The sequence below is a fragment of the Pygoscelis adeliae genome, unplaced genomic scaffold (genome assembly GCF_000699105.1).
Source record: "Pygoscelis adeliae isolate BGI_AS28 unplaced genomic scaffold, ASM69910v1 Scaffold166, whole genome shotgun sequence".
NCBI classification, from domain to species: domain Eukaryota; kingdom Metazoa; phylum Chordata; class Aves; order Sphenisciformes; family Spheniscidae; genus Pygoscelis; species Pygoscelis adeliae.
In genome coordinates, this window is record NW_008825156.1 from 3,696,426 (window position 1) to 3,709,580 (window position 13,155).

Here is a 13,155-nt window from a genome sequence, read left to right on the forward strand (position 1 = left end):
TGGAAACATTCAAGGTCAGGTTGGACGGGGCTCTGAGCAACCTGATCTAGTTGAAGGTGTCCCTGCTCATTGTAGGGGGCTTGGACTAGATGACCTTCAAAGGTCCCTTCCAACCCAAACTATTCTATGATTTCCAGAGGGAAAAAAGTTCATTGTTATATCTTAGACTCCAGTATACTTGGTCATGCAGTCTACTGCAAAGTTGACTCACAATCAGATTCTTTTTCTTATTTCTTTTCAATTTCTATTTCAAATGTAAATGAAGAAAAAACCCTTAGGCTAAATATTTTAGGACCAACCATGTAGCATCTTTGGAAATCGTGGTATGTGAGAGAAGGTGAGCCAAGGCTTACTGGAAAAAAAAGAGAAATACTGCTCCGACAGTTGATAACTCCCAAATGACAGCCCTGAAAATTTGTCTGAGATAGCTGATGGACCAATTAGTAGTATTTATTCTCGAGGGTCATCATGACTTATGCTGTTGCGATTAGAGCTCTGTGCCTGTTACATGCATGTGTGTGGACATGTGTGTATATGTACATTTATATGAGCAAGGCAGTGTATTGCAACGTGAGCTTTCTAAGCGATGGAAAAAATACATCACATTTGCATTTCACTTATTTAATTACAAGCTTATGCTATATCTGACAATAAATGATGGGCACAATATTCCTAGCTGTCTTTCATTAAAGTGGGATGGACTTTCCGTTGTCATCTTCTGCTTTAATAATTTAGATACTCTTGTTCCTTTATTTTCCCAGTTACAGTTTGAACAAATTGTAGTGATACTTAGTAACCAGTTTTCCCACAGACGTAGTTGTCTTGAAACTTCTGTATTATAAATGGATTGAAATGATAAATGAAAGCAGTTTTTATAAGTTGCTCAAGAGAAGGCAGGTACATGAACTAAAAATAAATTCAAATCCCTCCAGTGTAGATATGTCCTTCAATTGTATGCACTGGAGCTTTGGAGCTTTCATTTTGATTGTGTTCAGTAATTCAGCATCTCTAAGCAATTTTAAATTCCTTAGGGTAGGAATGAACAGAGTAAAATCATAATCTGCAGTTAATATAATCTAGCTCTTGAAAATAAATGCCTGGTGTGCAAATTTAAACTAGTTTGCAAAATTGATGATACCCTTATGTGTGATCAGACAGTCTTGGTACAAACTGAAAATGTTGCTTGTGTTTTTTGTTGCTCACTGCTTACAATTCATTTGAGAAATCAGCAATAAGATCCGCCTCCTTAGGGAAATTTCTTACGTTTTGTTATGCACGCATGTGCATCTTCCGAATCACAAGTCTGCTAAAATGTTTCAGATGTCAATCATCTTCATTCCCAAACTGCCTTATATTAGTTGGAAGATCTAAGTTATATTAGTTGGAAGTTTCAGTGGGAGCAATATTCTGATAGGACTTTGAGAGAAACATGTCTATAAATTGTTGTAGACCTGTTACCTCTTACTTCCTTTTATGACAATTCAGTGAAGAGTACTCACCCTGGCTGCAGTGAAGTCACGGTAGTATGTGGAGTAAGACTGGCATGGATACTGAAGTAAAGAGGGAGGCTACTTCTATTAGGTAAATAATGAAAAGGCCAGTGTATGACAAAACAGACAAGGAGGTACCTGCCTGTCTCCAGACACGTATAAGAGTTATAATTTGATTTCATGTGGAAGGAATGTTTTTTTGTTTGTTTGCGGGGCGGGGAGGGGGATGCCCTTATTTAAGTCAATGGTTCAGATACAGGACTGGTTCAGCTTCTCCTAGTGAAGGGAAGTATCACCAAAGGCAAAGGATCTTTTGCTACCCTATTTCTTGTCTTGCTAGATTTCACACACCTTATGGAACTCCAGTCTTTATGTCTTAATATGACATAATGCACATAATTTCTTCTACCTTGTTTTTATCTGAATTTAGCTGTCCTGAGTACCAAACTCTAGAAACTGATCTTGATGGATTTACTTGATTCAAACAGCTAAACAAATGAGCCTATACTCAAGGAATTCACCAGTAAAGAAGATGAAAAGCATGAACATAAGAATAAAACAAACATGCAAGAATGGGTAAAACATTCCTGTTATCTGGGAGGTAGTTGGGCCAGATAGGAACAGTGAAGTCTGTTGTGACTTAAGTTTTCATATTAACTGCATTCAGGTCAGAACTCCCAGGTCTTTTAACAGTTCATGAAAATTAATTTTTTTCTCACTTATAAAAAGGGAAGTGATGGGTGAGGATTAAACCTTGAGTGTAGCCTTGAATGCCGAGGGCTGCTCTGAGTCAAAAATCGGTGTGAACTGTTTGCCTCTGCTGTACTAGAGTGAAATGGAATACACTCATGGCAAAGCTAATTAAATTTTGGCTCAGAACAGGAGAGGATTGTTATGATTTAGCGGTGGGGTTTTCAGAGAAGCAAAACCAACATGAATATTAGTTTCTGCTCTCCCACCTATCACAAACACCCTGTTGTGTGAGTTAGAAGGCTTTGATGCGCTTGCTGCTACTAAAAATTTTTCCTCCCTCACTCCTTTGTGGTTGGATGCAGCATTTCTGAAAGGAAGAATGAATATTTAAGCTTTCCTCTAATTTGCAAGATTTGAAGCCTGATTCTGCAGGACTGCAGTCAGGGGACCTGAGACAGGTGCTTAGATACTGCATGGCAAGACATGCAATGATTGGAAATTTCGGTTATTGTTGGCCATAGCTATTCCAAAACCATCTCTGTTGAAAAGGAAATAATTTTTTTTTTCTAAGTAGCTAGAGAGGGGCTGAAAAGTTTTGTGGAAAATCTTGCCAGACTTGCCCAAAAGTCCTTCAAGACAAAAACTCGGTCTTTGTATTAATTATATGCAGACCACAAATCTTTCATTAACTCAGCAATAGATATATTTTTCCAAGTAATGGTATGACTATAGGACACTGATAGAATCAGTAGTGAAACTGATATATAGTGATTTGCGTTAAAGCAAAGTGAGTTTGGAAATGTAAATACCATGGTTCAGTCTGTAGAAAGTTGTTCTTGTTTCATAAGACTCAGATATGTTACCTGATTTGATGCAGGGTTTTGAGTGGAGGCTGGAGAGGTGTGAGGAGTGTTTTGTATAAATTTTTTTTAGCCCATTTTATTTTTGAAAATTTTTCGAACATAATAAGAGGTTCTTTATTTTAAGTGATTCCAAACTACAGTGTACCATTTTGTGAATGCACTGGAAGCGAAAGAAAAACAGAATCCATACAGGATTAAAATCATTGAAGCCCAACACAATAAAATAAAATCCAGCAGTTATTAATCAACATTGTGAAATTACTTGTAGATATCCAAATTGAAGCAAGATCACTCAGAAATAAGTCAATTAAATTCAAGAGGAATTTTTCTTTAAGTAGAAAGAACCTGTACTAGTAATGAGTATTTAGGTAATTGCTTCTTTCAGGATGAGCCCGAATACACATATCTTTTCTTTCAGCTCATCAACTTCATGAGGAATTTAATAATGGAATTTGCCTTTCAGTATAGGAAATCCCTGGTAGGAGACCAAATCTTAAATGTATAACATATATTTATCATGACTTTTCAATATTTCGGAAATTACTTGTCTAGCATTTTGTCCATTTTTTTTTTTCAATTATTTTTTCAAAAATCACGGCAAAGAGACCCCAGCACTGTTTGGTAGAAATTAGGGATAAAAGGAGTCATGGAAAATATTTTTAAGAAATCTTCTGGTATGAAAATGTGCATTATTTATGTAGCTGCTCTAGAATTCTTTCCTTTTTGTATTCAGTACTATTTCATTGTGTGTGTTCTCTCATTTTGCAATGGTATAGGGAACAAGCACTAACAAGTGCAAGTGTGATTCAGTCCCTAGAACAGCAAAAAAAGCAGTGAGGTTATTTGTGAGTAGGTGATAACTTATTTACAGCAAAAAGTTAATATCTGGTTTGGCAATTTTCTTTCTTTTGCAGCCACAAGAGATGTTTAAAAGGATGGTGGTTTACAATTCATCATTTAGATCTAACAAAAACCAAGTAAAATAACATTTTTCATGTTTTGTGTGGTACTTCTTGTTTTGACTGATCGTAGATTTAAAACTTTCCTTTCTAATCCTGTTGCTCAGTTTCTAAAACAGAGGATGCAAGATAGCTCTAGTGCATGAAAACTGCTAGTCTTTGTAAACTTTCAGTGTGTGCCTGTGGCTCCTGCAAGTCTAGACAGATGAAGAATGAGAGGACAGTAAATCCTTCAGGTTGAACCATCTGTACCTACTTATATGGTTAGTGAAATCTTTAAGATAGTTGAACACTGATAACTGATCTGATGCTGGCATTTTTTTTAATGTTCCTAAGGTTTCCTTGTTTCTTTTAGTCTCCAGTTGCGATGATTTCACTAATAAAATATTTTCTCAGTTTAACAAATAGAGCTATTATCATAACATAGTTATTGATAGGAAATCAATAACTATGGTGGTGGAAAGCACTTTTTCATATAGCCTTTCTGTATTGTGTAGGATTTTTCTGATGTTTTACTACTTTTATTGCTTTCCTGTGTCATAGCGATGAAGTTTTCATCTCTTCCTCTTTGGTTGACTGGAAGTTCAATAGATGGTCCCTTGAAGAAGTGAACTTTGTGCATAACTTCTCTGCTGCTGTTAAATGTGCCAGTTTCTGTGCAAAACACCTTCAAAGTTAGATGCATTCCGATGTCATATGAAAATGTTGGTGCAAAGTTGTGAGCTCACAGTGTGAGCTTTTGAGTGGTAAACCATTAACATTATTAATGATTTTTTTCTTTTTAATCAGTTTCAATCTAGATCTAGAAGGGAAAACTGGATTTGACTGAGATAAATGAAACTTTGAGATTGTTCAGTTGCCATTGAATGTTAGTATGTTCTGTCTATATAACAGTTGTGTTCTCAGCAAATGTGGTTTTTTGAAATCTTTGTTATATCTGGCCATGGGTTTCTCTTTCAATTCTTCTTTTTCGTTTATTGCGGTCAGGTCTCAGTTGCTGTTGACTATTGATGCTAGAAACTTTAGTGAGCAGTACGTTGGCTTAGGTGCTTGTGTTTTCTTCTTGTTTTGTTTTGGGTTTGTTTTTTTTTAAGTAGTAACTTTACCTTTCATCTAGAAGTCCAGACAGATAGTTGTTTCAGTGCAATCAAACACTTTAATGTTCCAAATTCTACTTATATTCAGTCCTGTGAATGTTATTGTAAGTCAAGAAAGGATTAGAATGGTCTTAACTCTTTCACCTGAGATGTCCTGAGTAGTGGGAGGGTAGGCTTAGCACTGTGGTTTCCGCTCGGTGTTGCTTGGTTCAGTAGTCCCTGCTTTTGGATATGGAGTGCACTCTCTGCTCTCCAAATTTGTGATGCCCATTTCTGGGAAGATTTATTAGAGTTCAGTGGATGTCTTCATTGTATCATAGCTGTATTTGTACATTATTGGATCCAGATCATATCAACTCTTTGCTTGCAGGTTTTTTTATTGTGGGGTTTAGGGGTTTTTTTCCTATTTAAAAATTATTTTCCTAGGAAAACTTTCTTCAAGGGCAACATCTGTTTTTCCTGAGGGCGACCTGGGACAAAGAGAGTTCAATTACTTCCTTTAGATTACATAATGAATTAGTGACTTGGCTGAGGTTGGAGTTCTTTCCTCTAAGTTGCTTGCTCCAAGACCATAAGTGTCTACTTCAGCCATGATTCCAAAGGTCAATACAAATTCAGCTATTCAAACTATTAGTTGTTTAGGTAGCTATCATTGTAAAATGTTTCTCTTACAGTTTTAGTAAAATGATTCATAATATTAATGCACTTTGTAAATGAATGAATGATTGGGTTTTTTCCCCCGGGATGAAGTTCTACCCTCGCTGAAGTCTGTGATCACATTCCCATTTATTTAGTTCCTCAAAGTTAGCAGTTAACAAATGTAATGCAACCCATACTAATTTAAATGCTAAATAAGGTCTCTCACACTCCTATTCCCAAAAGATGCTTTTAATACATATTTCCCTACAGAAAAAAAAACACTTGTGGCAGTAAGCAAAAGTTCTGCAGTTGTGCCCTGAAGATTTAGCTCTCTGGAGCCTGGAGAGACAAAGTCATGCTTCAACCCTTGCAAATGTTTCTTCTGTCTCAGAAGAAACACAGAATGAGGACATGATTTGCTTAAGTTGGTCTTCTGATCTCAGGGAAAAGGTGAAGAGAGGGACAGCCTGCAGGAAAGCCAGAGTTCATGCTGTACGATTCAGGATGCCTGTGTGTAATGACTGCCAGTCGACACAAGTCATCAGTACCACTGTTGCATGGTCTGTATAAGTGTGGTTAGACAAATGGGCAGCATTGTTATACGTTTAAGGGTCTGCTAATGCAGAGCTGTGTAGTAGTGCTCACTGACTTTATCAGAGGCAGTGGTGGTAAGGATGACATCTGACCCCACAGGAACATTCATAGTCATGTCAAAATTAGGCAACCATGAGAGATGATAAAGATGATAACAGGAGGAGGCATTAGTGTGTTCTGCTGCAACTTGGTCATTTAACAGCCAGCCCTTAAAGATAGCAGAGGAATCTTAAGCTGAGCATTTGATTTACAAGTGGAAAAAGGCTTAGCTGAGTCTGAAAGTGGAATAGACTTTGTCATCAGATGGATCCACTAGAAAAGAGGGCAATAATGAATATATCAAGCTTGATCATGCACTGAATCACTGGTCTGCATCAGATATTGGCTTGCTTGCTGTGTCAGCAAAGGGTTGTGCGGTTCTGCGTTGTTCCCATATCCCCAGGTTATTGTAGGTTGAAGCCACAAGAGTGATACAGCATGTAGGTGCCTCAGTAAAAATTTCTGTTAAGTCCTGAAGTCCTTATTTTAACATGCAGGATAAGTACAGAGTTTTTATAAGTCTCCAGCATCGCCCATGCAGTCTCACCCAGTAACTACTAATCCTCCTTAAGAAAACACCACCCAAACACCATTGATTCCTGACTGCTGATTCAGGAACTCTCATCTTTGCAGAAAAGGTAACTCCCGCATAAAAAAACAGCGTTGGTCTGACAAGGGTAATGCACTAGGTTTTGAAAGTTTAAGAAGGTATGGGTCCTCTCAAACCTTAAATTTTGCTCTACCTAGCTGCAATATTATCTTCCCCATTTCAGACACTTCCTGCCAAAACTTTTAAGTCCTCCCCAGAACCATATGAAAACAAAATTGTTTTTTCTCCTGTGTTTGCTTGTGGTATGGAGCCAACTCCCTGAAACTCCATGGAAAGATGGAGAGAAGAGAACCCCCCCTGGAAGAGGGTCCTACAACCCAGACACCATGAAGTAGCATTGCTGACAGGCGAATTGGAGCCTGTCACTTCTGCCTGTGCCCAACATGGTGATAGTCCCAAGAAACGTTGCTCAGAAGAGTATGGCAGAACATACCGGCCCATGATGCTGTCAAGATTTGTTTCTGTTCTGTCAGATGTAGAGAGGAACTGCGGAGCTGCCAGGGTGGTAAACTATTCCTCAAAACTGCTCCATGGTATGACCAGCTCAAACTGCTGATCTGTCATAAGGTTTTGAAATGTCTTCTGACTGTCAGGACAGACTATTCGCTGCCTTTCTGTGCTTTTTTTCCATTTACTGTCTTCTTTCATAACTTACAGAATTATATGTTCTGTCACTAATAAATAAAATGGAGTTTGTGTGTTAAGTGTGTGCATGAGCCTGATGTTTTTACAATTAAGTATTGTTTTATTCTCAGGGCTTCCAGAAATATTTGGAAGATTTTGATCCATATTCAATGGTAAGGAGAGAATTCAAATATGTCTCACTGTTTAATATGAAATACACTGGAAAAAACACATCCTTGATTTTGTGGGCTGGGAGGGGGTAAGATTTTTGCTTGTTGGTTTGCTGGGGTTTGTGTATTTGCCTTTTCTAGTCATGTTGAAAAGGAGCTTTCTTACAGGAAAAGATGATCTGCTGTTCTGATCTTCCTCTAACTCTATTTTGGAGGTGGGAAAGGTCCCTGTTCTCCCATAAACTACGTAGATCAGCTTAATTGTTTTGTGTTTCCAAGGTGGAAATGACTAATCATTATATCTTTCATAGTTTACTCCAGAGCAGATTATGGGAAAAGATGTACGGCTATTACGAATTAAAAAGGTAAATACTATATTATTTGATTGATATTTAAAGGGTTCATGTAAGCTTTTAATGTACAGTCCCATTTACTGGGAAGAAGGAAAGATAAAGCTCCTCCTGATAGCAAAAATTAACAGCCTTTTCTGAACTAAAACTCTTTTTTAATAGGAAGGATCATTAGACCTTGCAGTTGAGGGAGGAATTGATTCTCCAATTGGGAAGATAGTTGTGTCTGCCATCTATGAGGGTGGTGCTGCAGACAAACATGGTGAGTAACAATGGGGAATTTGAATGCTGCTGCAAAGTGGCTCCTTACGCTGGCTTAGAGTTGTTGGCTGACTTCATAGCTATGCCTAGTACTGAGCGGCACACTTAGATTGTCCAAGACAGCCAAGTTCTTGTCTCAGCTGGAAGGGCAGCTCAGAGAGAGGCTCATGGTTTGAAGGGTGCTGCTTAAATTAATAATTATGTAAAATTTATAAGTAGTGTTTAAGAAGAAATGGTCACTGCTGCTGTATTTTTATCATTACAGAATTTTCAATAACGTGGCCTGAAAACGTAGAGCTGTTCTCTTAATAAGGACTCCCCTTTTTCCAGTCTGATATAAAAACCAACCAACCAAAAAAAAAAAAAAACAAAAAACAACAAAAAAAAAAACCCCAACCCCCCCTCCAGCTGATTCTCTGGTGTATGCTGTTAATTAAGGAAAGCAGAATATGGTCTCCATTATTTCACAATTTCCAAGCAATGACATTTGCAGTACTTCCACGTGCAAAGCAATTACCTGACCATGGCTACACTACACTGCTTAGTTTTGTTTTTAATGTTACTTTCAATAGTAATTTGTCTTGTAAAACACCTGGCTTTACTCCTAAAATCCCACTAAAGGCCAGAGCCTTCTGGCTAACAGCTTAGCTCTCTGGAAGGCAGAAGAACATGCATACCAACGTTTCCAGGCTTTGCTCCTGGTAGGCAGTATCCCTCATCCTTTCCTTGAGAACTCTGGTGATGACCAGGTAGATGGACAGGACAATATCTCCTTACGTTGTCTTTGCTGACCTTGTCCCAACCTGCACCTAAGTTCAAGTCACTCTTGCTGTGAAAACATCTCAGCCACTTGATCTCTCAAGTACTCTGTTTCTCTTTGACTCTTCACTGTTGTGAGGGTCTCTTATAGCTAAGCCTTACCATCTGTGTTTTCCCCTCTTCAAATCCAGTCCCAGTTAGCTGATTGTGCTTCATTCCAGATTAGCAAGTCAGAATCAGTTCTAAGGACTAAACGTTACACGTGCTCTTGCAAAGGAATGATAGTCCTGCAAACCCTTGACAAATGCCACTTGTACCTTCAGGTCTTTAAGTAATGCTGCCATTTTCATAGCTGTAGCAGCCTACAATCAACTACAGTTTGTAAGCTGTATAGATGGATTACCCAGACAGGCAAAATGCTACTATGGAAAATCTTATTGAACTAGTTTCTTACTGGTCATGATCAATAAGAGATTAGTGTGGCTTTTCCATGCCTAAAAATACCTTTTGCTTTTGCCTGTAGCAAACTTTCTTGTCTATGTCAATTTTTAATGTAAGCCTTCACATCTAGTGAAGACACTTTTCATTATACTCAATACTGCATAAATATGGGACAGAAAGGACTCAACAGAATTTTTTTTTGCTTACGTGTATGTAAAACATATTGGTCTTTTCACCAGGAGGCATAGTGAAAGGGGATGAAATACTAGCTGTAAATGGCAAGATATTAATTGACAGCAGGCTGGCAGAAGCACAGGCAACTCTAGCAAAAGCTTGGAACATGGGTGGGGTAAGTAACCTGGAATACTTCTTCGTTCTACCTACAATGCTTATATGAGGTGTACTTTTCTTTCATGACATTGTCACATCAACACAAATAAGGTAGCAAACATCAAGAGTAACAGGTATGCCATGTACTACCAAAGTGAGCTGAAATCTGCAGAAGATACTGGTATATAGCATCTCTGAAAATCATGCATGTAACTTACTGTGAAAGTTCATGGCATTTAGCCACGTGTCAAGATTGGTATTTAAACACATTACATTCTGAGTGTTTATAGTACATTTATCTGTAGAATCTCTCTTTGATATTGAAAATTACTTGCAAGGTGATTGGAATTTTATGATAATAGCTTATCTTATCTTTGATTTCTTAATGTACGAGTAACACTGCACTCCAGCTGGTGTTTTCTCAGCAAGAACCGTATTAGTTGCTAAGATGACCAAATAGAGTATGATTCTTATAATAATTATTTTTAAAAGCTTGTTGCAAGACCAGTAGATTTTTCTTTAATTTCAGGATCAGCTCAATCTTCAAATCGTCTTCCTATAGAAGTCTTTAACAGAGATCTTTCTGCTGCTCCCTGGGAATAGATTGCCTTCCTGATTCTCTATCTGATATTCCATGGTGGTCCACTAATCATCTCTAAAAGTAGTGTTTAGCAGCACCTGTTTGCCTGTGCATTTCTTTTTCAGGATTGGATTGACTTAGTCATTGCGGCATCACCTCCAAAGGAATACGATGATGAAATGTAAGTGCATAAGCTTTCTTTCTCTGGGGATTAAAAGGCTAGTAACATTAGTCTATACAGTTTGCTTTTTTTATCAGACATATTTCAAGTATTTACTTCTTGTGGACTATGTAACCTTCTGCACCACATGGTTGCGAATTTGATAGTTGTAAGTAGCTATCATACATTACAGCAGTGGTTCCCAGACTTTACAAAATGGTGGTTCTCAGAATTGGTTGTACGTGACTACACGTACTTTCAGTTTAAAGATTGAGGATTTTTTTTGGTTTGGTTTGTTTTTTGGGTTTGGTTTTTTTTTTTTAGAAATTAATTACTTCAGTCTGGATCACTTACTGTGGTCTCATGGATCATAATTTGGGGAAACAAATGTCCATAAGTATTCTTCATCACAACCAGACATTTAATTCTGTTTTGTCACTTTTTTTGATTAGATTGCGGTTACTGTCCTTGCCTAAGGATAGTAACACTTGCCTAAGCCAACCTAAGTGTAAAATTTTCACAAGAGTGACGTGATTTGGGTGTCTTGGCAATTTGTGACACTCACAGTCCTTTTTTTTTTTTTTTAAAGATAATCAGCATAGGTGTGAAACACAAGAATCTATGGCTTAAAGCGTGATAGAGATATCAAGTCAATACAACTTGCTTTACTTTGGACAAACAGTTTTAAAAGCAAGACCAAAGTTTTCTAGCTTGACTGAAGGAAAAGATTTGAAGATATCCTTACTGCCAAGTAAAATGGCAGAGGAAAGTTTCATCGTCACTGTTAACCCAGACTCTTGTTCTGTGTAGAATACTGGAGTATTAGTTGCTGTAAATCAGTATAGTTTTACTGGCTAACAGCAACTGAAGATTGCTGTAAAATTGTGTTTAATACCTGAGTATAAACTAACAAGCAAGGAAATAACTGTCACTGTTATTTTTGTTTTCATATCCTGTATATTTAGCCCTACTATTCCCTCATCAACAGTCAGTCCCAACACACAGAGAAAGGTTTTTGAAGGCAGTGCACCCGTGTACAGACAAGGGTATCTCCTGCAGCTGTAGCCACTGCAGTGTTCCCTCATGGTGAATAGCCAGACCTGGGTTAACATGACTGTCCATTGTGAGGCTGCGTTATTTTTTCAGCATGTGCCTGCCTGTGCATTGCATGCCACGCTTGCTTTTGTTCCTGGCATGCTGGAGTGTTCTTTGGGCTTTTGCCATGCCTGTCCTATTAAAATATAAGTATTTAGTTTCTACTTCATGATGTCCCTTAGAGGTCCTCTGCAGAATTGGTTTAACATCTGCCAGACTATGAAGTAAATAGGCCCTGCCTAAACAAGTAGGATTAATCTAATTTTTTTCCTTATCTGTGGACCACTGCTGTGGCTTTGTGAATTCATAAATGTATAAGTAACTACAAATTGCTTCCTTGTTAAGGCTTGTCCAAAGAACAAGTTTCCATTTGTATTATACGACAGTGTGCCTGTAAACAAGTATTCATGACTGTTTGGTTTTCACTAAAGTTTGCCTGTGTTAATTTGTCGCTATACAACGGGTTTGTCCTGAAATTATCCTTGTGTCACAAACTCAGTTTACTGTGTAGGGTTTCTCTATGCTGTAATTACTTTAAGTACAGTCATAGATCTCTAGAAGAACCAAGGCAAGATTTCTTGTTGCATGTGGGTATTTGTGGCCTTCTCAATTATTACTTACAATACAAATCAAAATTACTCAGTTGAGATCCAGTTGTATAAAATTGTGCTTACCAGAAAGATTAAAAATTGCACTACAGCTAACAGCATCTATTTCATTATCTCTTCTTCTCTTTTTCTGCAGGACATTTTTTTAAAGAAGGCTACACTGGAGAAATTAAGTCTTTCCCCTGCAGAAACCTGCTGCTCTGTAAATTAATAGAAAATCAATAACCACATGAAATGCATCTTTACTTGAAAGAAATGTGAGCAATCAGACCTGTAAATTGAACTAGAGACTTCAGATTCTTCAGGTAACTTGAGTAATTTCAAATCATTCTATAGACATACAGCAAAAAACTTTTGCAAGGCCATTGAGAAGGACTGCCAGTGAGCATCATTTGGTCTGTGAGAGCTCAATCTATTTTTTGCTGTTTTGGGGGGGCCAAATTTTGAAAATTCTCTTCCAATTTTCCTGGAAATAGACACCAAAATGACAAATGAAGAAAGAACACAGATGTCTGTTCCCACATGCAGCACTTGTGATTACACGTTCCCAGGCCAGTTTGGATGCAAAAAGGATTATATTTTTATTCTATACATAGTGATTTTCCCTGGGGAAATGGGAATTTTGTATAGGTAAATTCTGTTCTCACTCATATTCTTGTATCTCTCTTGATGTCCATTTCTGTTGCTCAGTTGTGAGTTGTTTTGAGTATAAAAACCCTGCCAGTGGAAGAACCAGTAATACCAGGAGTGCTAGCATTATAAAGAATAATTTTGGTGATGCTTATACAGTGTA

General features: G+C 37.7%; 1 protein-coding gene across 1 annotated transcript in view; it reads left to right on the forward strand.

Moving 5' to 3' along the window:
* Nucleotides 1-11,724, forward strand: part of USH1C (Usher syndrome 1C (autosomal recessive, severe)) — a 47,077-nt gene extending 35,353 nt beyond the window's left edge. Inside the window, exons 21-27 of the mRNA XM_009328609.1 lie at nt 3,961-4,023; nt 7,740-7,781; nt 8,090-8,143; nt 8,291-8,390; nt 9,829-9,938; nt 10,625-10,680; nt 11,625-11,724. Of these exons, the coding sequence (XP_009326884.1) occupies nt 3,961-4,023; nt 7,740-7,781; nt 8,090-8,143; nt 8,291-8,390; nt 9,829-9,938; nt 10,625-10,680; nt 11,625-11,724 (525 nt within the window). The remainder of the gene's footprint in view (nt 1-3,960; nt 4,024-7,739; nt 7,782-8,089; nt 8,144-8,290; nt 8,391-9,828; nt 9,939-10,624; nt 10,681-11,624) is intronic.
* Nucleotides 11,725-13,155: the final 1,431 nt, after the last annotated feature.